We start from the raw sequence: 23,000 nt of genomic DNA on the forward strand, positions 1-23,000 counted from the left end.
ACCATCTTGTTTAAGGTCTATTATTATTATCAATTTGTGACATGCAAGAGAAGCTTTCTTCAATTTATATATGCTTTTCTTACCTTCCTTCAAACATTTTAGGCTGTTAACGAATATAGTTTCAGAGACTTTTTATTCAAACGATCTCTTTTAAAGTGTTTCAAATTTTTGGAAATAAAGTTTTTTAGGTTCTTTAACTCATCAACACACATACATATAATACACTCGTGCACAGGGCATTTTGACCCCAAGACAACACAAGGGTTAAGTTACCTCAATCTTAATGCTTGAAAGTGGAACAGCGATATAGTTGGTAAACTGCTCTATCAAGCTAACTGCTAACGCTCTAGCCGGCTGGGCTAACGCGAGTCCGTCACAATGCAGGAGTTTGTCTCTATTTTATCTTCACTGGTTTACTCCCTCTGGCATTTTGTTCAATAACATGTTGGGAAAATATAGCTTTGAGTTAGCAAACCCATTAGCTTGGTAAAATAGCTTGAATGCTAATCAAAGATGTGTTAGCACCATCAACGTTTGCCTAATAACTGTCTACAAACAGTTTCTTCTTTGTGGAACAGTTCATACTGTCAGACGAGGTTAAAGCAAAGACAGCACAGGAAGTAAACTATGGTGACTTCCTCCATTATTTCCTCTCTGCCTCTCCATCCCCTCAGCACTGTCAGGACGGCTTGCTATTGGTTAACGGCGTGAATTTTTATGTCAAAATATACCTACTAAACTCGATGCAAACAATTACCGTAGCTTTACTTTGACCCGTAAACTAATCCCCTCACCGCCTCAATTCCACTACAATTGATTGGATTTGCCACAAAATGTTTCCCATATTAAATGTTGGTGCGAGCAGGCAAAGTTCCAAATTTGACTCTGAAAAACTGCAGCTTTGAAAAAGCTGATTAAAATCGAAGGCGCAGTTCCTTTTCCAAACCAATTTAATGGCGCGGAGACACGGAACAGAGATGACCGAACATGTGCGGCTACGCCACACGTCTCGTGAGCACAGTGCCCGTATGTGCACACTCTACTTCTTTGTGACCCTGGCCGAACCTTCATGCTATCTCTCTCTCGATCGCTCCCTGAGACCTCGGGCCAACTGTCTGAACTGAACTGGCTCCGGAGCCACAAACACAAAAACTAATTTTCGCACACTCACATCCACACACGCACCTCAGCTTAATGGTCTCACCACAGAGGAAACACTTTCCTATCAAAGAGTCTCCAGAGCTGTTTATTTATTTTGTTAATTGTAGGAGATGCTCTCTTCGTTCGGAGCTATAAAATAGATCTGTAATTCATCAAAACTGAACCTAATCTGCTTTATCGTGTACTGAAAACAATAATCGCTTCATTATGCCCTTGTCTATTTACATGTGTGTCACTGGTGGTATTGTCTAAATATACGAAGGCCTTTTCTTTCACACTAAGCTCTCACCTTCCATCTCACCACACTCCCGCTGGGCCAAAGCCTATCTTAATTAACACCAGGATTTTACTAGATCACTGTTGGTTTAGTACCAGCTTCACATCGACTGTGACAGTAATTAGGTGCTGAAGTCGAGGCTGAGGCTCCAGTGTGTTAAAATGAGAATGTCACACACACACACACACACACACAGGCACACACACACACACACACACACACACACACACACACACACACACACACACAATGTTATCGACTTGAGGGTCACTAAAAACAATATCTGTCAAAGGCAATTGAGTAGAAATGGAGCCACATCAAGCAGTGCCACAGTCTGTGTGTGTGTGTGTGTGTGTGTGTGTGTGTGTGTGTGTGTGTGTGTGTGTGTGTGTGTGTGTGTGTGTGTGTGTGTGTGTGTGTTTGTTTATGTTTATGTGTTCGCCTGCATGCATGAGTGTGTGCCAGTGACCCAATCGGCAGTGTGTGGTTACGGGTGAGTAGCCGTGGTTTCAATGGCTACACACACACACACACACACACACACACACACAGTCAGAGCTTGCTGACAGATGACTTACACAGTTCAGGGTTACAACAGAAGAATGAAAAAGAGCGATTGTACTTTGTAGCTCCCACAAATAAATTCCGTGTACCACAGCCATTGTTGTGAAAATACCATAAAGGAAGTAACACACAAATAAACTCAGACTGGTCTAAACATACATACACACACAAACATGTGACGGACCTAAAAGATCAAACTAAATCCCTCAGACGCAAACTGACATTTGCAGACCTGGGGCGTTATCTTTTGAACAACAGGAACAAGCTGAAGAATGTTTACCCCGCCAAAACAAAATGCTCCCTCTCCCAGTTTCTTTTCTTTCTCCCCATTTCCTCAGGCCACCATCCCTTTCTCTCCACCTCATTTCCTCTCCCTCACTGACCCCCTGCTCTCTGTGTCCGCACCCCCACCTGGTTCATTTCGGGCCAGGCTGGCAGTGGCTATGGCAACACTCCCAAGAAGGTGGTTTAGTCAACAGAGAGCCGCAGAGGCCCTTCTCCCAACCTCCGTCTCTGGCAGAGAGGAGACCTCAACTTTCACTGCAAAGATCCCAGAATGACTGTATGAGAGGAGATGAAGGGGACTGCTGAGGAGGGGAAATGGGAAGGAGGGTCCAGAAGAGAAAATACTGTCAACATCGAAGAGAGAAGTCAATTAACTCCGATGTTTTTTTCATCTCAATAGCAAACGTTTCTTCAAATGTGAGTCATATTAGTCTGAGTGCCAGTAGCAGTTGTGCTTTCAACGACGCATGGAAATTGCTCATGTTGGCTGACCTTTTAAGAGCTGTGAGCCAAATACTAAGGTTATTTATGCACGTGCAAATTGATTTAAGTCAAAAGAACAAAATGTATGACTTAATATGCCAAACAAAACAAGTATATAAATATGTATATATATATAAATAATTATATATCTACTAGGTTCAGTCATTGTTTTGAAATTTTGGACTGAAATACATTTGGAATCACTGTGGTCAGAGGATTGACTTGCAGATGAGTAGATTCGCATCGTGCTTTTAAATAGAGCGTTAAGAGATGGTAAGGAAATAGAACAGAAAGGGAGTCGCATGCAGCAAAGGCCCAAAGCCAGATTCCAACCAGGGATGATGGCTTTGCGTGTAAACCAGAAGGCCACTATGATGCCATGCACATTTTCACCATTGACCACCTGCAAAACATCTTTTCTGTCCAAAATGGAAGGATGTTAACATACACGCAGCGCCCTGTAAGCTGTCACTATGTCACCAAACCTCCTTACCTGCCGATTTCTGTTTGCAATTTTGAGTCAGTCATTTCTGGTTCCCATTTCACGAGGTGTTCAAGTTATTTCATCTACTCTCCGAGGGTGTAAGTGAGCAGCAAGTTAGACGGCAGGTGAGGACAGGACTGCAGGATAAAAGTGGAGTAGAGACTGGAGGAGATGCAGAGCTTTGCTGTCTGGCTCGAGTGTTGTGTCGAGGGTGTGATGGCTTGTGTCAGTTAACACTCGCGGCTGTACGTTCCCCCTGCTGTTGGCACAATGGTGGACGAGGTGTCGGTGTGTATTTGGGAGTGTGTATCGTCATCGGCACTGCCACTGTCGTGAGTGAAAGTGGAACGGTGAACAATGCAGACGCACTCATAAATAGAGCAAAGTCCTGGGATGGGTGACACAGACACATGTTTATCATTGAGGGGATTGGTGGGATTCCTTTCATGTAAAAATGGCCGACTGTTCCCTCGCTCCCAGCCTGACCCCTCAGCAGCCTTTATCTCCCTCTCGCCTCTCACTTGCTCCCTCCCTCTCTTACTCCCTGGGCAATTTCTCTTTAGCACTTTCTCTCCTGACTCTGACCCCTTTGCCTTCATCTGACTTTTACGCACATTTTATTCCTCTTCATGTCTTTCTCTCTGTCTCTCTTTCGCTACCCTTCTGACCCATCTGCTTTTCATCTGAGCCGGAGAAAGAGGCGCAGAAAACTCTTGGTTATGGCCAGGATGGAGTTAGCCGGGGATGGTCGGGGTACACATCCTTTTAGGTTATTGTTGCTGACTGATTGATGCATGTGAACAGTGTGTTGCGGTTGTGTGCAAATCAACACGCGGCGTCATGTGTGTTTACGCGGGTCCACTGCATGCATGTGTGTGAGGGGGAAAAAAGAGTGGGTTATTAAGCTTCACCAGGGATATTTGCCTTCTCATAATAAATGCACACAGATATTTGGCACGCTCCGACCCCCCCAAAATAAAAAAAGAAAGAAAAACCCCTCACAGACACATTTACACACAGCAGTTCTCAGTGCGTGGAGCTGTCAGTCCCTGTTAGGCTTGGCATTCTCGTTAGCACGCGGTTTGGATCCCCTTTCAGAGGAGCTGAACTCAGGACCTTTCCCCCCTTCAGCATTCCAGAGAGCAGCGGACAAGAAGGGAAGAAGACAGACAGGAAGTGAGCGCCAAGGACCACTCAGGATATCGGAGAGTTTGTATTTAATCATATGTCGAAATACCTCGCGTGCTGCCTACGTTTTACACTTCACCGAAAGCGTAGAGCTTCCAAAGCTCGACTCTGCGGCGCCTTTAATAATCGTGTCTTCGTGCCACAGAGAAATATGGCTTACCAAAGCACCTTTACCTTACGAACAACTTCACCTCAAGTTTCAATTACATTCCTTCTAAATGAGCCCCCGAAGAACCCACAGCTGATTAAAAGGAATTTATTTGTGTTTCTCCAGGAGAAAAAGTGAAATAGAGTTCCTTTTTTTTTTTTTTTTTACAAGAGCCAGATCAGCAGGTCCTCCTGGGTGGGCAGTGCTGCCCCAGAAAAGCTGAACCCAAACCAGACATCCTTCAAAATGATTTCATCCACATCACTGGTGCACTGACGACTGCAACCAATCCAAGAAAAGCAAGAAAATTGCTTGAAGTGTGGGGGAACTTCCACCATTCCTACAGACTTGCCTGAAAATCTCTCCAAAACTTGGCGCACTCCCAACCCAAAAACTCCCGTCTCCAGCGTCCACACCATGCCAGGTTAGCCAGAGTGAAGACGGATGGAATTCCTGGAACATCTCGCAGACTTAAACCAGACTTAACACTTTCTGAATTCCTTTTTTAATTCCGAGATCCCGATGATGGTTTTGAGAAACAATCTGTCTGTTTGGGTTGTGGGTGGAGGTGAGGTGTGAGGAGGAGGAGCAGCTCAATTTCAACATTTGATGCCACAGGTTCAATGGTTTGGTGGCCTTGTGGGGCTTCAGCGATTTAGGGTTTGGTCTCTCTGTTTAAGCCGACTACTACAGGTTTGAAGCCAAGGAATGCTATGTGTTGGCTTCAAACCTATACATGATACATTAGTGATCCTTCTCTTGCCAAGCTTTGGGGTTGGTTCATACACAAGTAACAGATAAAGTAAATACTTCAAAAGCAATTAACAGAATAGTCTTTGAAAGATTCTAAAAGTATAATTACACACACAAAGAAAGACTCAAGAAAGGGAATAGTTAACAGTCTACCAGACATCTGGATCTAGAAGTCAGGCAGTGAAAAGACGTCTTTTTCTGAAAAATATGAACTCTCAAAATGAAAAAGCACTTTTTAATTTCTCAGTTTGTTTTCTTTCTCTTCCTTCAGCACCTCCTATAATTTCTTTCTTTCCTGTCCTCATCATTCTCATCTTCTCTTCACATAGTTTCCGTGGAGCCTTCCAGCTTTTGTTTGAGTCAGGGGGCCGTTTGTGTAAACAGCAGCCGGGTTGAGGTAAGATAGTGAAGTCCATGGGGTTTATACGACCTGAGCAGTGTCTTGCATCAGTATTCCTCCTCTGATAAACATGATAAAAATGCATTCTAGCTCTCTGTAGTTTTCTTATTTATATTTGGACTGATACAGGACATAACTATTCATTACATGTGCTATGACTTTTATGACATCGAGGCCAATGAAGTGATTTACACAATTCTTTTTAGTTCAGTCAAAGCATAAGTACTTATTTATTGAAACCTTTTCAACGTGCAAGTTTGCTTTCTCCAACAGCAGCGATTGACTCCCTTTATTTGGCTCAACTTGCTTCCTTGGCAATGAAGCGCAAAGCTAATCCATTACATGCAGCGTATGACCCAACACACAAATTACATACGGAACTGTTTTGTCGAGCTAGCCTGCCATTCTTTTATTATAAAAACATAGACGTAAAGGTCAATGCAATTTTTTTTCTTGCAGGGAGATTCAACATCTGTATACTTACAAGCACAAAAAGCCTAACCGACAAACACACACAGTATATAGTTGTATCATATGTACTGAAATCTCCAGACAGTGTTTAAACAAGTAAATAATGTAGGTAATTTTGTGATCAGAACACTCCTTGGCCTTCCTTTAACAAAACAGACCCATTTCCAGGCGTGTTAGGTTTCAGGCAGAGCTATTGTGCTGGACGCCTTTTGTTTCGTGGAAGCTGTAGGAAAATGTAAAGCCAAGACCAAACAAAAGTCCAAGCCAGTGCCTTCCTTCTGACCAGTGCCCCAATAGGGTGCAAACATGTTAGGATTGTATATTGGGCTTTGTCTTATACTTGTATTGGACAGGGTTTCTCAACAGCATATACATCCAATTTAAGTGAGTGTATCATCAGTAGCCAGCTGGACATTCATCTATAGACAGCAGAGCCATAAAGGCAATTACTCCCGGGATTTCCATGTAATTGAGACTTAATTTGTGTCAGTCTCAGGCAAAATAACAAGACCTCAAGAAAAATTCTGAGATACGACCAAGATAAATGAGGTTGGAGTCAGAGAAAAGACCACAGCTTTATAAACTGATCAATAACGTCATAGAACCCAGACTGCACTTGGTCCTGCAGCCGTGGAGCAGATAGCGAGGGGCGGCGGCGCTGCAGTGTCGTCCAGCTGGGGCCTCGTTGTCCAAACATTGTCGTCACTCTCATCCTTTCTCCCATCCTTCACCGTATCCCCTCATCCATCCCCCCATCCCACTAAATACCCCGGCTGTTAGCGGGCATTAAAAAGCCATTCACACTGCTCTCATGTGCTTGGGTTGGCCGTCACCAGAGCTGACTACAGAGGCTTTGAGGAGGCCTGGCCATTCTCTCCGTCTCTCCTTCCCTGCCTCTCTCATGCACTCTCCCCTTCGCATTTTGGCAAGCTGATAAAATAGACTTGTGTTTCCATTCCAATGCTCACGCGCTCTCTGTGAGCTTTTCACAAAGAGCTAGCATTTGGCTGTCAACAATGGCACGCACGCCTTCACCATCTGTCCGTCAGGCTTCTGTCGGCCGCCCGAGGCTTTGACCCGACTACCTGAGAGAATCAACAGCAGAAGAACCTATCAAAAACATGAGATTTGTTCTTGCCGAGCCAGAACATTGCTTGGCTTACAAAAAGCCCGGTCCATATTTTTCATATTATCAGATGCAGTAAAGTTGCAGAGTGACATAAGGCGCAGAGGGCCACATCCGTAAGAGAGACATGGCAAGGAAATATCTTTGTGGCGCTCCTCACCACTGGCGGACGCTCATCATGATTAAGCCTGAAACAACAGGGACGGATGCCATGCACGGCAAAACCCAATCCAGTGGAAAAGGGCCTTCTTAAAAAGTCTCTACTAAATTCTGGCCACACATGTTTGATTTCAATAATACAAATAATACAGTTCATCATTTTGATCATCTCTTTAATAGAGACACTGGAGACCAGGAGTTCTCAAAGTCTGACCTTCCTCCGTACTGTATACTGTTACCATGGAGTCAGCTACAACTAGATCCTTTATTTAAGCACTTGAAGCCCAATGCAGCTACAGATGTACACACACCCATCACTGAATCACTTTGATTCTGAAGAAAATTAAAAAATTAGATTATTCTCTGGCAAGTTCTGATTTCTATCCATATTTCAATGTACATCGTCTATAATGATATCCTCTGAAAATGCCACGCTGAATCTAAAAATATACGTTAGTTAGTTAGTTGGAGGATAAGAAAAGGATCAGTTTCAGAAAAATAACAAAAATACTTTTTAAAGTGTAAATATTTATATCCTGTACTAGAAAGTAACACAAAAGTGGCCCAGACTCTTTTTAACAGTGAACGACAGACACAAAGGGGTTTTAGTATTTCAGAGTTGCCATCCACATTGGGTGGTATATTATGGGATGTTGTTACTACCCCAAGGCAGGTGGTCTGGCACAGAGCTGAAGGGGCATCAGAAACCAATAACTGTGTCTGCTTACACACCGACTTTCTTCAGCAAAGTTAAACTCACATATCTTTCTGTTCCTAGAGTCAACTTGAACAGTTTCTTTCACTTCTGTTCTCTGAATAACTCGAGAAATCCTCATGGAAATCCTAAGACCCTCAGGACCTGCATCTCTGAGGCCCGATGATTAACACATTATATCTAGTTTATTCTCCACCCGCCCCACTAGTTGCCTGGCGACCTTGCAGCGATGGCAAGACTTCCAGCCAAGAAAATGGGTCGGCACATCACCGCTCGTAAAACTGCAAATTGTTATTTCACACTCTGTTTTATAGATATAACGTGTTGATTAGTGATGTCTAGAGGTGCTGGTAGACAGATTTTTTTGTAACCTTTGAACAGAGCCAGGAAAGCTGTTTCCCACATTTCAAATCATTATGCTATAAACTTAAAACTGAACGAGTGCATTTCCCCAACTGTCAACCTCCTGCTTTAAAACTACCAATACCCCTTATGATATAAAAAAAGGTGTGAGCTGGGCTACAGTGTGTGAGCTACAACCATGCTGTGAGAGGTTTTAGGAATACCAGGATCACAATGAACCTCTGGAATATATAGTGGAAACATAATTTAATTGAGTGAATGCAAATGAAGCGTTGGAAAATGGGTGTGTATTCAATATGTATGTTTAACTGCGCATAAAGACTTGAGCGCCAGACATTCCTCGCGTGGCCACGACAACAAATTTGTCTGTGACAAAGTCAACCGCCCCGCCTGTTCATCATTAATAAAGGGTTTACTCCATCAAGCCATTTCCCACACAGTCCCACATCTGTGATCCACACAACACACACATTCACCTCTGCAGCCCTTCAGGCTGACATATTTCCCTGCTAATCTGTTTGCACAACTCTGGTGTGACCACAGGCCAATTACACATCGTCACATGATGCACACACCGACGAGGGAGAACCAAGTGGAAAAAGGAGAAAAGAGCCGTCTGCTGAGAGCCATCTCACCCATCGTTTCTCCTCCTCCTGGTTCTCTTACTTATCCCATCGCCTCCATCTCCAGATCTCCCACTCAGATTGTGAGTGTAATTACAGCCGCCCATCATGTAGGCTCTCCCTAAACAACGGCGCCCCTCAGAGACCACGGTCCCGCCACAACTCTCCAAGTAAATTTGATTTCTCATCTCATTTACGTCGTGTAAACTCTGCCATATGTTGAATATTATATTTAAACTGTTCCAGTAGATGCCAAGAGAGCTTAAGCCTTGGGAAAGGTAAAAGAACTGTGTTGGAAAAACTACGCCGGTGAATGACAGGTGAAATTGACCGTGATGTGAGGGAGAAAAAAAGACTCAAAGCCACGAGAAGAGAAGAGAGAGAAACTTCACAGCAGCATCCTTTATTTTTTTCCTTGTTGTCTTTTTTATTTTGGCTCAGAGGAAACTGCTGAGTGGAGAAAGTGAAATGTTTCCTGTGTTATTGTTGCTATTGCTCTCTCCCAGTACCACCAAATTGAACTATTTCATTGTCCTCTCCTCTCTTTCCGCTTTGCCTGAGTGGCGTGGGGGTTACTCTGCTTCTTCTCGCTCCCTGCTGCTGTTCCTCCACTTCTTTTTTTCTTCTTTTGGTCCTTTCTCCCGTGGTAGGGATTGACCTGGTCACATGTCAAAAGCAGGGCAGCCAATTTGATCATTTCTTTCTTTTTACGTGGCAGATGGATTCACATAGAACTACAGAAGGAGTGCCAAAGAGCTCAGTAAAGTGGACATGACATTAGTGTACATTTCATTACTGTCCAGATAGAATGAACGCATCTTACAGTGCAAAAAAAAGAAAAAATCGACAAATAATCTCACTCCATTCATCCGTATTCGCTAAACCGCTTATCTTGTTAAGGCAAGATTTTCCAAAACTAATTGACTCGGGCCGGTGTCGTTTCAAGGAACTGAGGAAGTCATGTTCAACAGCAGTGCCGAGGGTGGTTGGTGAGCGGGGGGAGGGGGGCTTCTGGGGCTTCAGCCAAAGCGATGGGGTCGTCCAGAGGGCGAGGACGAGGGCAATCGGCTCCCTCTGTCAATCCGGCTCAGAGAAAGTTCTGGGAGCCCTAATTTGAAAGGTGAAACAGAGGTCTGAATGCACAAACGCTTGAAATCCTCTGAGCTACTGAAGGGCACGCTGGGGTAAAACAAATGTGTTGACCAGGGACTGAAGGGTTTTTGATGAAGGCCGCAGTAACATGAGGCCTGCTGCCCGTCCAGGTGGTCAGCTGCTGCTGTGGGATCTGTTTTAAAAAAAAAATACACGTTGCTGTTTTTAATCTACACTATCCTGGTGTGGCGTTTGAAAAGTTGCCAAAGGCATTGAAATCCATCAAAGGCATGTGGCCCCACATTTAGAAGTGGTGAAGACGGACTCATACGTAGACTCGTACTGTTATGTGTTACAGGGAGGAACTACAAAGAGCCGCGACCGAGAATGTTTCTGCAACTGGAGAATGAAAGTGTCCACAGACGGTAACATCTTTCGTGCTTTGTTTGACCTGTGAGGTTCTGTGTTTGTGCTTTCACTTATCTGCGCAGTAATCTATCCCTGCAAAACTGTTTGTGGTTGTATGAGAACATCTGTGTCTGAAGACTTGTTAATGGCTCTGGAGCCTGTCTCCTGCCGCCCCGTCTCTCTACCTGCGGTCTCGTCTTGCCTTCGCCTGCTGTTTTGTCTGTCTGCCTCTTTCAACTGAGAGGTATTCGTAGATGGAGAGATGTGTAATGTGCGTCACTCCAGTTGCATGGGGGTGTGTGGAGGTGGGGGGGATTTATGTGCTCACTAACTAATTTAAAAGTTAAAGTGGAGACTTGGGTCAAGTTTTCCCATTAGTCGGGAGTTGAGGACCAGCTTGATGGACACGTGTTGTGGCAGCAAAAAAGAACCCATGGAATGGATTTAAGTTAATTTAAGGTGGCTATATTCTTAAAAAAGTACTGTACTTAAGAACAATTTTGAGTTACTTGTACTTTTCTTTACTATTTCTATTTTTTTGCTGCTACACACTTCTACTCCTTTACAATTATGAGGGAAATCTTTCTCTTTATTTGTTTGATAGCTTGAGCTATATTGCAGATTCAGATAAATTAAATGAAATATAATCAACAATAACATAATGATAATTCACAAGCTACCCAGCAGTTTCAAACATTTTTTTTTAAATGACTTAATAATTCTACACTGAGGCATTTTTACTTTAGTAAAAGATATCGGTACTTCTTCGACCACTGGCTATGACATCAACAGTGTACAGGGTCCAGCAGGAGTATCGACTGCTTCTTGAGACAAAGGGTAACGTCTTTACGGCTCACCTGTTTCACACATGAGCCTTTCAGAGAGGTTTATAACATTTGACATTGGGCCAGTTATGTCAGTGGTTGAAGTATTTATTATTGCTTGGAATACTAATTATGGGAATACTGTTTTGCAGACCAAGACTTAAACAACATCTACAGTATGCTTATTGTTGTTCTTCTCAGCTCTCTTATCTGACAGTTATATTGAAACAATCTTGACACGATAAGCAGCGCCAGATTGTTTAATCATGAAAAATTCCCAAATCCACACTTCTTGTATGAGAACATGTGGAATCAGAGTGTTTTTACAGATTGTTTATACAGCACTGATCCAAGTGTGACTATGCACAGTGAGTGTGTGACATTCAGAATTAGCCCAAACAAATGACGTACATGTTCCCCACAAGCTTAACTGGATAAATAAACAAGAAAATCGAGTTGAAACATTATCATTTTACTTGCAGGATCATGCGAGTAAGTAAGATCGTGAAGGTTTTTTTTTTTTGGGAGGGGGGTTGGGGGGGTTATAGAAGGGAGAGCTGAAGTGCTCCACTGGGTTGTGTATAATGGGGACAAAGCAGAGGGGGCAGAGAAGACGCATGGGTCACATTAAAACCGGGTTCAGTGAGAGGACTCTGCTAATGCTACCTAATCCCCGACAAGCCTCGCTCCCACAACACACACACACATACACACAGTTGTTCTCTACTGGCTCCTATTTATGGTGTATGTGTGTGTGTGTGTGTGTGTGTGTGTGTGTGTGTGTGTGTGTGTGTGTGCGCGCGCGTGTGTGTGTGTGAGGAGTGTGGTAGTATGTGTGGCTGATGTCACAGGCAGGCTGGGACGCTGGGTTCATCTCAGACCACCAAACGTCCGACATGGAAAGTTGCATGCCATGGCGTACTGGCAATCTTTTTTCCATGTTCGCCAGCACTGGGAGATACTGATACACCTCGTTGTTCGGTACTTGTCTGCTGCTGTCTTTATGTTTCTTTGCAGTAATATGCTTTATTTTTTGGGGCTATTTTGTACTTAGAATTGGTTCCTCAGTGATTTTAAAAATAGATGGTGTGGAGAGAAATCTGTGCACGGTATATTCACATTACTCTGTCCCATTCAGCCCCAATTGTCTGAGTCTGTTCATGTGTAAAATGATTGCTACTGCACTCCTGAGGAAGAGGAACTAAGGAGTACATGTCTGGAAGCAGATTATTCACTGTGCCTCAAAGAAAAATGACCAAAAGCGACTTCGGTTTGAATTTAAGTGACAAAGCAGGAATTATTACTGCTGTCTGTCAGGAGCAGAGGAGGAAATAGCACAACAATCTATAGAGCAACATCTACAGGAGGCAGTAGGTCGGGGTAGTTGGATGGGTCAACAACAATATTGGACTTTGACTCAGGAGTCAAAGTTGACTTCCTGTTCCCAACAAACAGTCAACATTGATTTTTCTTTGACCCACTATTGTTCCTTAACCTTAACCAAGTAGTTATTTTAACTCCAACCATGAGCTGTAATAGCAATGTTATGGGTGTGTGCTTGTGTCTGTCCACAGCTAATCTTGCATAATATTTTGGGTGCTCATTTATGTCCTCTGGTGGTTGCGCTGACTGACACATTCTCAAAACACCTTGTTTTGCCTGTTGCAATGCGCCATCGAGTAAAACCTGACTCCTCACTCGCTGCCCTTAACCGTCCCCCAGACGGTTGGGGCCACAAGCGATCACACAGCTGAGTCCATCGCTTTTGGGCAGAGACACAGTGGGGGAAACAGTTTGCTCACTCTTAATGTTTTGGACGGTGTGTTGGACTCAGTCGCTGCTCTCCGGTCAGAGACACAGTTGTTCTGTGCCCTTTTATTGGGCATCGACCTCAAGTATTGTCGAAAAATGATAAACTTAAAACCAATATGCTGAAAAGAACTGTTTCCATGTATTCACAAGCAGATTACTGTTTCATGTAAGCCTCATCTCAAAGTCAAAATTAGATAAAACATCTCAAAGGTGGAATGTAATTATGAGTTATAGCATCCAAAGAGAAGCACAAACTTCCATCGCAGATACATACAATGACCCCTAGGTTTTAGGGGGCTAACCTGGTTAAACAAAGGTTATAAAACAACGACGTCCCAAAAGACAACAACATTCCAGAGGGGCCAAGTGGGTCTCTGAGGAAATCAGTCAGTCACATTCCTGTCTGTGATCAATCAGCCTCTGGCCCAGACAACCTGAGATTAACCTCCGCCTGCTTGGAAACTACCTGCCCTTCCCATAGAAAATAACCTCCAGCTCCATACAGTTTACTGCAGTTTCCCTTGTTGTGATGAGCAAATATGTATTGTAGAAATATGATTTGTGTGTGTGTGTGTGTGTGTCTTTGAGACTACCTGCCTGCAGGAAAACACGCTCAAACACTTTTCACTTTACTGCAATTTCCACTGCGAGGATGACAAAATAATTACACAGAAACAGAGTAGAGTTTAAGTGTGTTTGGTGTAGGCGTGCGCTTTGGTTCTCACTTGAAGGGACGAGGACCGCGGAGTGAAGATGGATCCACAGTGACGTGAGGCCGTTTGAGCAGAGAGGAGCGCTCATTCTCTCCAACAAAGGGAGAATGTGGGCGAAGTAAGGAGGGAAGGATTTGGCACATTGAACACTAAAGTATGGAAGAGCACTCCGACCTGCCACGCCCACTGCCTCTCCCCCTCAGAGGCTCAGTGACAATGTGGTGGAGTCATTACTTCAGGTCTCTCAGGTGCAGTACTCCGTGTGACGAAGGATGTGACCTCTGCTGGATTCACTGAATGGAGACGCAGCAGCGGGTTTATAGAGGACCACGGAGATCACAGAAAAGTTAATAGCTCACAAAGGAATTCTTCAGAATAAAGAAACCATTTTTTTTTTTATGTTCCCACTTTCCCTGCACGCTTCACTTCTTCTTCAGCCGCTTGCCACTTTCAACTTTATTTAAATGAGTGAGTGGAGAGCGTTATCGTGATAGCCGTTTTGAATCCAGTTTTCCAGTTAAGGAAATGCTAAAATTGTGGCACTTTGTTTAAGTGGAACATTTCTTTTAGCCGCCCTGCACCGGGTTCCTGTCAGCTCTTGTCTGCCGCCTGCCCTCAAACTCAATGATAGCTCCAACAATTTTGTTTCTTTCTGTCTTGTTTTTTCTCACAAAATATGAAACCAGTAAAAGAAATTGTGATTTGTTCAGTTGTCAAGTGCACAGTGCCCCTGTTTTCTCAGCGTCCATAACATCCAGCCTCTCCACCTCCCTCCATCTCGCCATCAGCCTGCAGTGTTCTGGCCAGCACATAATTGTCTAAGTGCTTCTGGATGGCAGCGGGCTATTTGGTCATTAAGGGGCCTATTAAGTCATTAGTGCAACAGGGGGACTGCCGTCTGCCTGCCGACAGGACCAGATGATCGGCCTGATACGTGTTGCCTCGCAGTTTTCCACATATTTGCACAGGTAATTATAGCTTAGATGTGAAACACCCTCAGATGTCATGCTTAAAGAGAGGATACATGTCGCCCAGCACACTTTAAAGGTAATCTCCTCCTCCCCTTCTCCTCCTCCTCCTCCACCTCTTTTTCCACTTGGCGTGTGTGCGGATGAGCAATGGGACAACCAGAGCCTCGGGACATGTCGGAGAGAAAGATAGGGAGCGAGAAGGAGTGGGAAGGTCAGAGAAGAGAAGAGAAAAGAAGAGCAGACAAAGAATTGCTTTTTCCATCCGTCAGCCTCCGTGGCCAACGCATCGCTTCAAACCCAAACTTGCACACCCGTCACGGAATGTAAATATTTGGATATGGATCCGGTTAGATGTTACTTAAATCCTCCCTTTAAAGATGTCCTGTTTATGTGAACACGGTCCAAAGAACACAACGCAAAGTATTCTGCATGATTTGATACGACGCATGAGAATCATATTTTGACTGCTGTTACTCTTAGCAACCCCTCGCCCGGCCAGGAGACATTTCCTATTCCGGACTCACGATATTATACTCACTGCTTACCATACATGCTCATCAAATAAGTGGCATGTACAGCCAGAAACCTCTGGATCTGAATGGAGAAAGACATTTCTCCTGGACATGTGCTGTATATTTTACTTTTACTGTTTTAAAATCATTCTCCAAATATGATTTGTATCCTCGGGCCATATACTTTGGGAGGTCCAATCTGAATTGGAAAACCAAACACCAATATATATATCAGATTTAATATCATATAAAGTAATAGCGATTTATGGGAAACGCAAACCGTGTGGGTCTGAACACAGTTAAAGGGAATGTTTCTGGCCCAGACAGACTTCATGACCATTGTGTGTCAATTCAGTGGTTTCTATCCTCACACCATGCACTTTCCATCAGACATATCTTGGAAAAACTAAATGTGATCACATTTGACATTATTTTTACGACAAAGAAATACACTGTTGTGATGTTTTAGCCACATCTCCAGGCCTGAGAGTGTCCCTCTGTGACCACAGCATGTGTGGTGAGGCTGCAGCGTCAGCACAACAGAACGCCTCAGCTTGACAGCGGAGGCTAACTGATGGAAATAGACATGTCAGGTTGTCACTGAAGCTGTAAACAGAGGAGCCCTCCTGCTGAGAGGAAACTGGATTCTGTCACCTTCCACCCTCCTATCCCTGAAAACCTCTAACCCGGTCCCCTCTTCAGCCGTGAGCTGACAACACTCGGGTGTTCCGTTGTCAGCCATCGCTCTCTTTTACTCACACACACACACACACACACACACACACAAGTCGAGGCACAAAATAGCCTGAGCTGGTGGAAAGTCCTCCTGGTCAGAGGTTGGGCCAGGTATTCTATTAGACTCAGCAGTGCCCAGACTGACCCCCAGCAGACTGCCAGTCTCCTTACCGCTGTGCTGCTCCGCGGCTCCACCACCACCTCCCGCCGTGACCCTCGACCCCTTGTCCAGAAGACAGGCGCCACTGATATGATGTCATTTCTCCACGACATGGGCCAGTGGCCTCGGCTGCAATGCGACCCAGGGAAAATAAATACGGGTGTTTATTTGGTGGGAGTGAGACAGGCCCACAGGCTGGAGCCGCCCTCGAGTTTCCCAAAAGCAGCTTTGCCCGAGAGCAGTTTCTGTTCCACACCTCAACTCCAATAACATACAAATAAGACTTTGTGGTTTGGTACCATTGTGATGCGGAGACTGTTGATGTACTCAATATTAGAAGGCATATAAATGCACTCTGCATCTTCTGATTGATTTTTAGCATTTATACAGATACCTAATAAGCCATGATGGTAATTCATTGATCTGGCCAGTAAAGGAGTCCCCTCCTAAAGCTGGGATTGTGCAGCTCGCACCGTCTGAGTCAACTTCCAGCTGTTCCCCCTCGCTGCTCAAAGCATTCACAAAGACATCGGTGCCGTCCGGCCCGCCCAGCTGTCAACCTGCGTCGGCCTGCAAAGAACTGGAGAAGAACCATGCACCACGAACCCGCCTTTGTTTCCACTAACTCTGAACGGCCTTGCACAGAGACACCCGCACCTTTCTGTGATCTGAAGGCAGAGCTCTCGTTAGACCACAATGGTCAGAAGAGGGCTCGGCACATTTAACGTCTCTCCGTCCCTCCCACGCTATAGCATCAAGAGCATCACTGCTGACTGGAGATCGCTGCATTAAATCTGCACAGGTCCCCCAGGATACAGCTAACCTGTAGACCTGGACCAGTGCCCCAAGACCACCCGTCTCCCAGTGGCGCTGATCTCACTGCGCTGGCACCGTTGGGACCAGGTGCCTATGAGAAACCTCCAATGTGTCAGTTGATGAATCACCAGTGCTTATGTTACTAAGAGCCCCTCGTTGAAGTCAAAGTTACAGGATATTGTAAGCAACTACTTTTATTGGGAACAAATAATAAGTGGGCTGTCAGGGTTTGGAACGTTTCCTAACTCAGATCTCCTTTTAAGCAACGCTCGTGTTTCAGATTTGTGTTAGCGGTGAGACGATGCACATCCGTCTCCGCTGCCTTTTCACTTTCTCTCTTTCCCTCAGTCAGTCTCTCTCTCTCTCTCTCTCTCTCTCTCTGTGTCTCACTTCACTTTCTTCTGTCTCATCCCACGCATTTTCTTTTTGACCTTCCCTCTATCCATCCTTCTGACCTCATCCCTTGTTACAGTCAAGCGTAGAGGGAATCAATCAGCCATAGTTTTCAGATTAAATCACAAATTATTATAATTGAGAATAATGGTTGCCATGCCAGCTTCAGTTCAGCTCTGAATTGTTCTCATACGTATCTGGAAACAGGGAGGGGGGCGGGGGGAGCTCGGAAATCCAACGGCCCTTATGCTCTGATGAAATTCTGTTGAAATTCAAGTTATCCAAGAACCAATTTTGACTGGATTTCCATGGCAGTAAAACTCTGATCTGAATTTGTACACCTGTTTTGTAAAACTGTTACCATCCCTTGTAAAGGCTGTGCCTGTTTCTTTTCCCTGAGGATCAATAGATCATGCCTCTTATAGTCCAATAGACGTTCTCAGGAAACATAAATACAGCTTTCTAAAGTTGGACCCTCTTCAGCGACTCAGCCCTGTGAGGATGTTATTTAAAACAGCGTTGTTTTTAGGTGCCGTGCAACACTAAATACAGATCAGTGTCAGGGACAGTTAGACTGAGACTTCTCTTCAGAGGAAAAAGACAGGAGGCATGAATCCCTCTAAGATAACAGGAAAACAACATGTCTACAGGATATAACAGACTACAAATTGCAAAGCCCTCCTAACGGCGTTAAGCACGTCTCCTTTTTATGAGGCACGGTGTGCCTGGCTGAGCTTATTTCTAGGGGCAGTAAAGCTCCCAGGCATGTGCAAGCGGGACTCTTGACAGCGTAGTTAGGAGGTGCTGATGAAAGAGGAGAGGCTGGGAGCCCACTGCCTCTCAAATTAGCCCCGGAGCCCTCAGACCTGTCACATGGAAGCGATCCACTGCCAATGTGCATGTATGGAGCTTTGCATGCGCACAGTGCGTCTTCGTGTGCGGCGTGCCGTGCATGCACAGCACATGTGTGTGATTGGGAGGTCTGCATGAATTCACATATACTGGCAGATTTAGTTCTTCTTTAATTTCGATCAAATGTTGCATCAGAACATGGATTAGGACGCAGCATCCTTTGGGTGCTCATCACAGATTGTTTGTGGGACCTCCCACAGTTGGAAAAATGTTCTTCAGCTTAGGTGACCTCCAACTGACTAATTATTGAAATAGACGCATGTTCCCCTCATGTATTTATCATCAGACAACATACTGAAGTTGGATGTTTTGCTCATCAAGTAATACGGTTATTTTGTTCATCTTCGAGTGTCTGATTACAGTATGAGCCCCACAGTGCCGCAGAAAGCCAGACAGACAGTCTGCATTAATGAAAGAGAGAGCTCTCTGCTCTTCTCACCTTTTCTAATCCATTCTGCATGTGCATTGCTCAGCCTGACACCCTCTCTGCACATTCAGCTGTTGAGTGTTTGTTTAGTGAGGTGGATGGACATCCATAACCGTAAAGCTGTCTCCAGCAGAAAAGGGTTCGATCACTTTTCTTTCTCCTTATATTGTTTTCTCCCCCGTTCTCACATTCTCAAACTCAGCCTGCTTCACTATACGAGCAGAATGAAACTCTCACATCTACTCATGCCCTGGGGTTGTTCTTGACATTTCTGCCGTCATTCCACAAAAAGGAGGATATAAACAAGCGTTCCTTCCTCCTCTTACCTGAGAGAAGTTGAGCCCGTTGAGTGGGTGACACTGCTCCTCCACCCGCTCCACCGCCCCCGTCGTCTTTCTCATCCTCTCAGCCTCTTGAGCCAAGAACAGATCCAGCACAGGCGTCCCCCTGGACCGCACGTCCCACTCCGTCAACGAGTTCACCATCAGCATCACCCAAACCGGCCTCTTCCTCTCCCAGTTCCCGGCAATGGCGTTGAACAGGTAGTCGGCGTACAGGCCGCGGCCGCGCTGGTCAGCGGTCATCCAGTAAGGCATCATGTGCTTGACGTAGTCCAGGTGGCGTTTGAGGCGGCGGTACAAGTCTCGAGGTAGCAGCGTCTGCAGGTTCTCCCCGTGGGGCAGCAGCTGGCAGCTGGTCAGCTTGGAGATGGTCAGAGGGTCGGTCAGGTCCAGCTCGAAGAACACGTTGCGGCTGTTGTGGAAAGCCTGCTTGGACCGGTCGGGGATGAAGTCCCAGACTCGCGTGTAGGGCACGTGGATGGTACCGAATAAGTAGGAAGGAGGGTGAGGAGGCGCACGGTTCACTCTCCACAGGAAGGAGTTCATGTCACTTTGCTGTGGACGAGGCAGAGGAAGGAGGGAAGAGAGAAATAAAAAAATAAAAGGAGGTAACGATTTTAACAGCAAAAGGAAACAGAAAAATACCAGAACCATCATTTTAAAGAAATTCAACTAAAGCTGACATATTTTTCCTCTGTTGTGGTTCACTGGCTCATAGGCCCGGGTCCACACGTTAAAGATTGAAATACAGTTTTAAGATGACGGCCAGGGGAGGTATGAAGTGGATCCAGCTCGGGGTTTGGTGCTGTGGTGCGGGTAGAGGGTTTATAGAGGGGCCTTCTGGACTGTAAACAGACCCCTGTGTATTGTTGAGGTGCATACCTCCATTGCCAAAGCCTCTTTTGGGCTGGGAAGCATTTTTAAGGCTACAGTGCAAATACACTGCACCGAAGCTCGTAAAAAAATCCAAAAGCTGAAAGAAACCTGCTCTCCGTTCTGACCCCAGTGTGTTACTTTTGTTTGTGAAATGTTTTACACCAGGCAGGGAGATGTGGCGCTGACAGCCTTAAGTACGGCACTGGTTTTGTCTTCTGTACGGTTTATATTACAGGAAGTGTTTGTCTGGTGCGGTTATCTTTATACAGAACAATGTCACAATGGAAATGAAATATTCACAGCCGTGCAAAAATGAGCACGAGAGCCGCATTGCGCTTAGAAATATGTTTCTTGTTAAGTGCTCTGCAAATGTGCGGTGCATGTGTTATGACTTTGATGTTGGCATTATTCAAATATGAGGGGGAAAAAGGATTAACTTCTATAAACAATATCAAACTTCTGGCTTCTGAGACACAGTGTAATCAGGCATTTGAGGGATGAAACCCATTACTGTAAAATAAAGTTATTCTTAGAAAATGTTCACTTCTCAAATTCAATCAAGATTTCTTTCAACATGGGTTGTGCTGCACGCTGCCAACGTTGCCTGTGTCAAATACAAACGTTTCAAATAGCTGCCAAGAGCCAGTGGAGTCATCATGTGGGATGTTCTGCTATCTTCGTAATTGACTACAATGAAACAGACCTTTCTGGCGCAATCTCTCTCTCTATAAAACAAATCGAAAGTGCTATATTTAATTGCAGGGCCGCGTTTCTTCTTTGCAGATACATTGAAATGTTTGAACAGTTTTTTTCTAACTTAATTTCCACATTGGCAGGCAGGGAGCAGGTCCACGCTGCAGACTGACGGGGACGCTTTGGATGGCATTGGACGCGTCCGTGCGTTCTCCGTCGTATTTCTGAGACACGGAAACTTAGAGATTTCTTTTTTTTTTGGTGTGTGCATGTGCAGCATTTTATCATCTGTTAACTTGCACGTGTGCGCAGAGGCCTGTGCAGTCCCAGAAATGAAGACCTCTCGACACTGGAAAGTGTGGTTGTGTCCTGAGGAGAGGCGAGATCCACACTCTGCGAAAGCTGCGTGGACTTTTCTGGAGAGCCTTTACGCGCCGGGCTCCTTTTTTTATGGGTAATTACTCTTAACAGAAAACAGAGACCATTGCACTGACGCTTTGCAAATCACGTAAGGCGAAGGAGCACCAACTCCTCAGTGATGTCTGACAACAGATCCATTATCGGCGTAAAGGATAAATGCACTAATGAAACAACAGCCTGCGGTCTTGAATCCGTGCGCACAAGTGCCATATTTAAAAAAATAAATAAATACGTGCCTGTAGCTGAGGTCACGTTTGTTTTACCCTAGAAGGCAAACGTGTTGGCTGTGATATCTGCAGTTATACTTTTAATAAACTTCCCCCCTCTTCCTGGAGAGGATGCGTGCACGGTGGGAGGCAGGCGGACACGTTAAGTGAGCTGGAGGATGGCCGCCTGCTCCGCGCCGCTGCACTTCCTCACGGTAAGAGTTCAAGCCACATCCATAATTTCACCAATATGCGCCGATAAGTGTTTTAATGAGGCCGCGTGGTTTGCGCTTGAAACACGATCACGCCTGTAAGGTCAGTGCAACTTTTCCAAATGAAGTCAAGTCAGCCGTGGGTGTTCCCCTCTTTGCGTTTGTCACATAAACAGCCATAAAGTTGGCGAGCTTTAACAATTTCTCTTGGCAACTGCTTTCAATTCTGAGGCCCGCATCTCTTCTTGGAAGTGATTTTATGAGCCAGTTCATAAATACCTGAACTTCTTCACATGTCTGGAGGCAGTGTTTGATCACATGCACTTCAAATTAATATTATTACAGAAAAGCCATTGTTATTGTATTGTTAATATTATTATAGGATATACATTATATACAACCATTTAAATGAATCATAAACCATACATTAAAAGTTATAATTTATTATAATCATTTATAATAAAAGGTAAATGTGTAAAAAAACAACCTTTGACTTAATTTTAGAGCACAATTATGTGATATGAGGTGTGCTTGTGCCATGTCGTAAAGTTCCCCTCCAAAATAAACTCATGCTGAAAGTGAGTTTCACTATTATTTCTCCACGTTTTCAAGAAACAGCATATCGACAACAAGTGTGACTGCCTTAACCTTCTGGGTAACAGAGAGGTAGAATGATACAAATGAAGACTCACCGTCTGTGGTGCGTCGCACTGCCTCGGACTCTCTGGTCGGTGTGCGCCCCAGGGTGCCGCAGAGTGCAGCAGCGCGCTCAGGAAGACCAAGCTGAATCCCGGCAGACAGACCATCGTGTCGAGGTGGTTAGCCGCTTTCTGTCAAGTCACCTCAGATGTCTCCTGTTCGCTCTCTCCTCACTGCTCTTTCCCCGTCTGTCCTCTGGAAGTATTAAAAACCCGTTACCGGTGGCCTCTCGGCTCACATGTGCCGCGCCGCTGGAGGACCATTCCCGACGCTCTGCGCGCTGAGTTTAGTTGTTCGTGTCTGAAACTTTTTCTCACTGCTCTTTTTTTTTTTTTTTTTAAACCCGGTGCAGAGCTGAAGCACGAGCTGCTGAAAACTCTTTGGAGAGTTTCCGCAGTGCGCTCCGCAAGTTAGGAGCGTCTTGGCTGGAAGAGAGGGAGGTGGGACGACTTGAGTACCCCCCCACCACCCATCCCAACACACACACACACGCTCACACACACACACACACCCATGATTCTTTTAAGAGGGAGCAGGTTCATAGAGGGATGTTTGAGTGTGTACAACTCCACAAGACA

The 23,000-nt window shown here is 45.0% G+C and overlaps 1 protein-coding gene across 1 annotated transcript in view; it reads right to left on the reverse strand.

The window, feature by feature from the left end:
• The window catches only part of trabd2b (TraB domain containing 2B), a gene marked incomplete at its 5' end in the record, with an annotated part of 61,595 nt that extends 39,066 nt beyond the window's left edge, over positions 1-22,529 (reverse strand). Inside the window, 2 exons of the mRNA XM_079220450.1 lie at positions 19,302-19,871; positions 22,416-22,529. Of these exons, the coding sequence (XP_079076576.1) occupies positions 19,302-19,871; positions 22,416-22,529 (684 nt within the window). The remainder of the gene's footprint in view (positions 1-19,301; positions 19,872-22,415) is intronic.
• Positions 22,530-23,000: the final 471 nt, after the last annotated feature.

Source organism: Taurulus bubalis, assembly GCF_910589615.1.
Source record: "Taurulus bubalis genome assembly, chromosome: 7".
NCBI lineage: Eukaryota > Metazoa > Chordata > Actinopteri > Perciformes > Cottidae > Taurulus > Taurulus bubalis.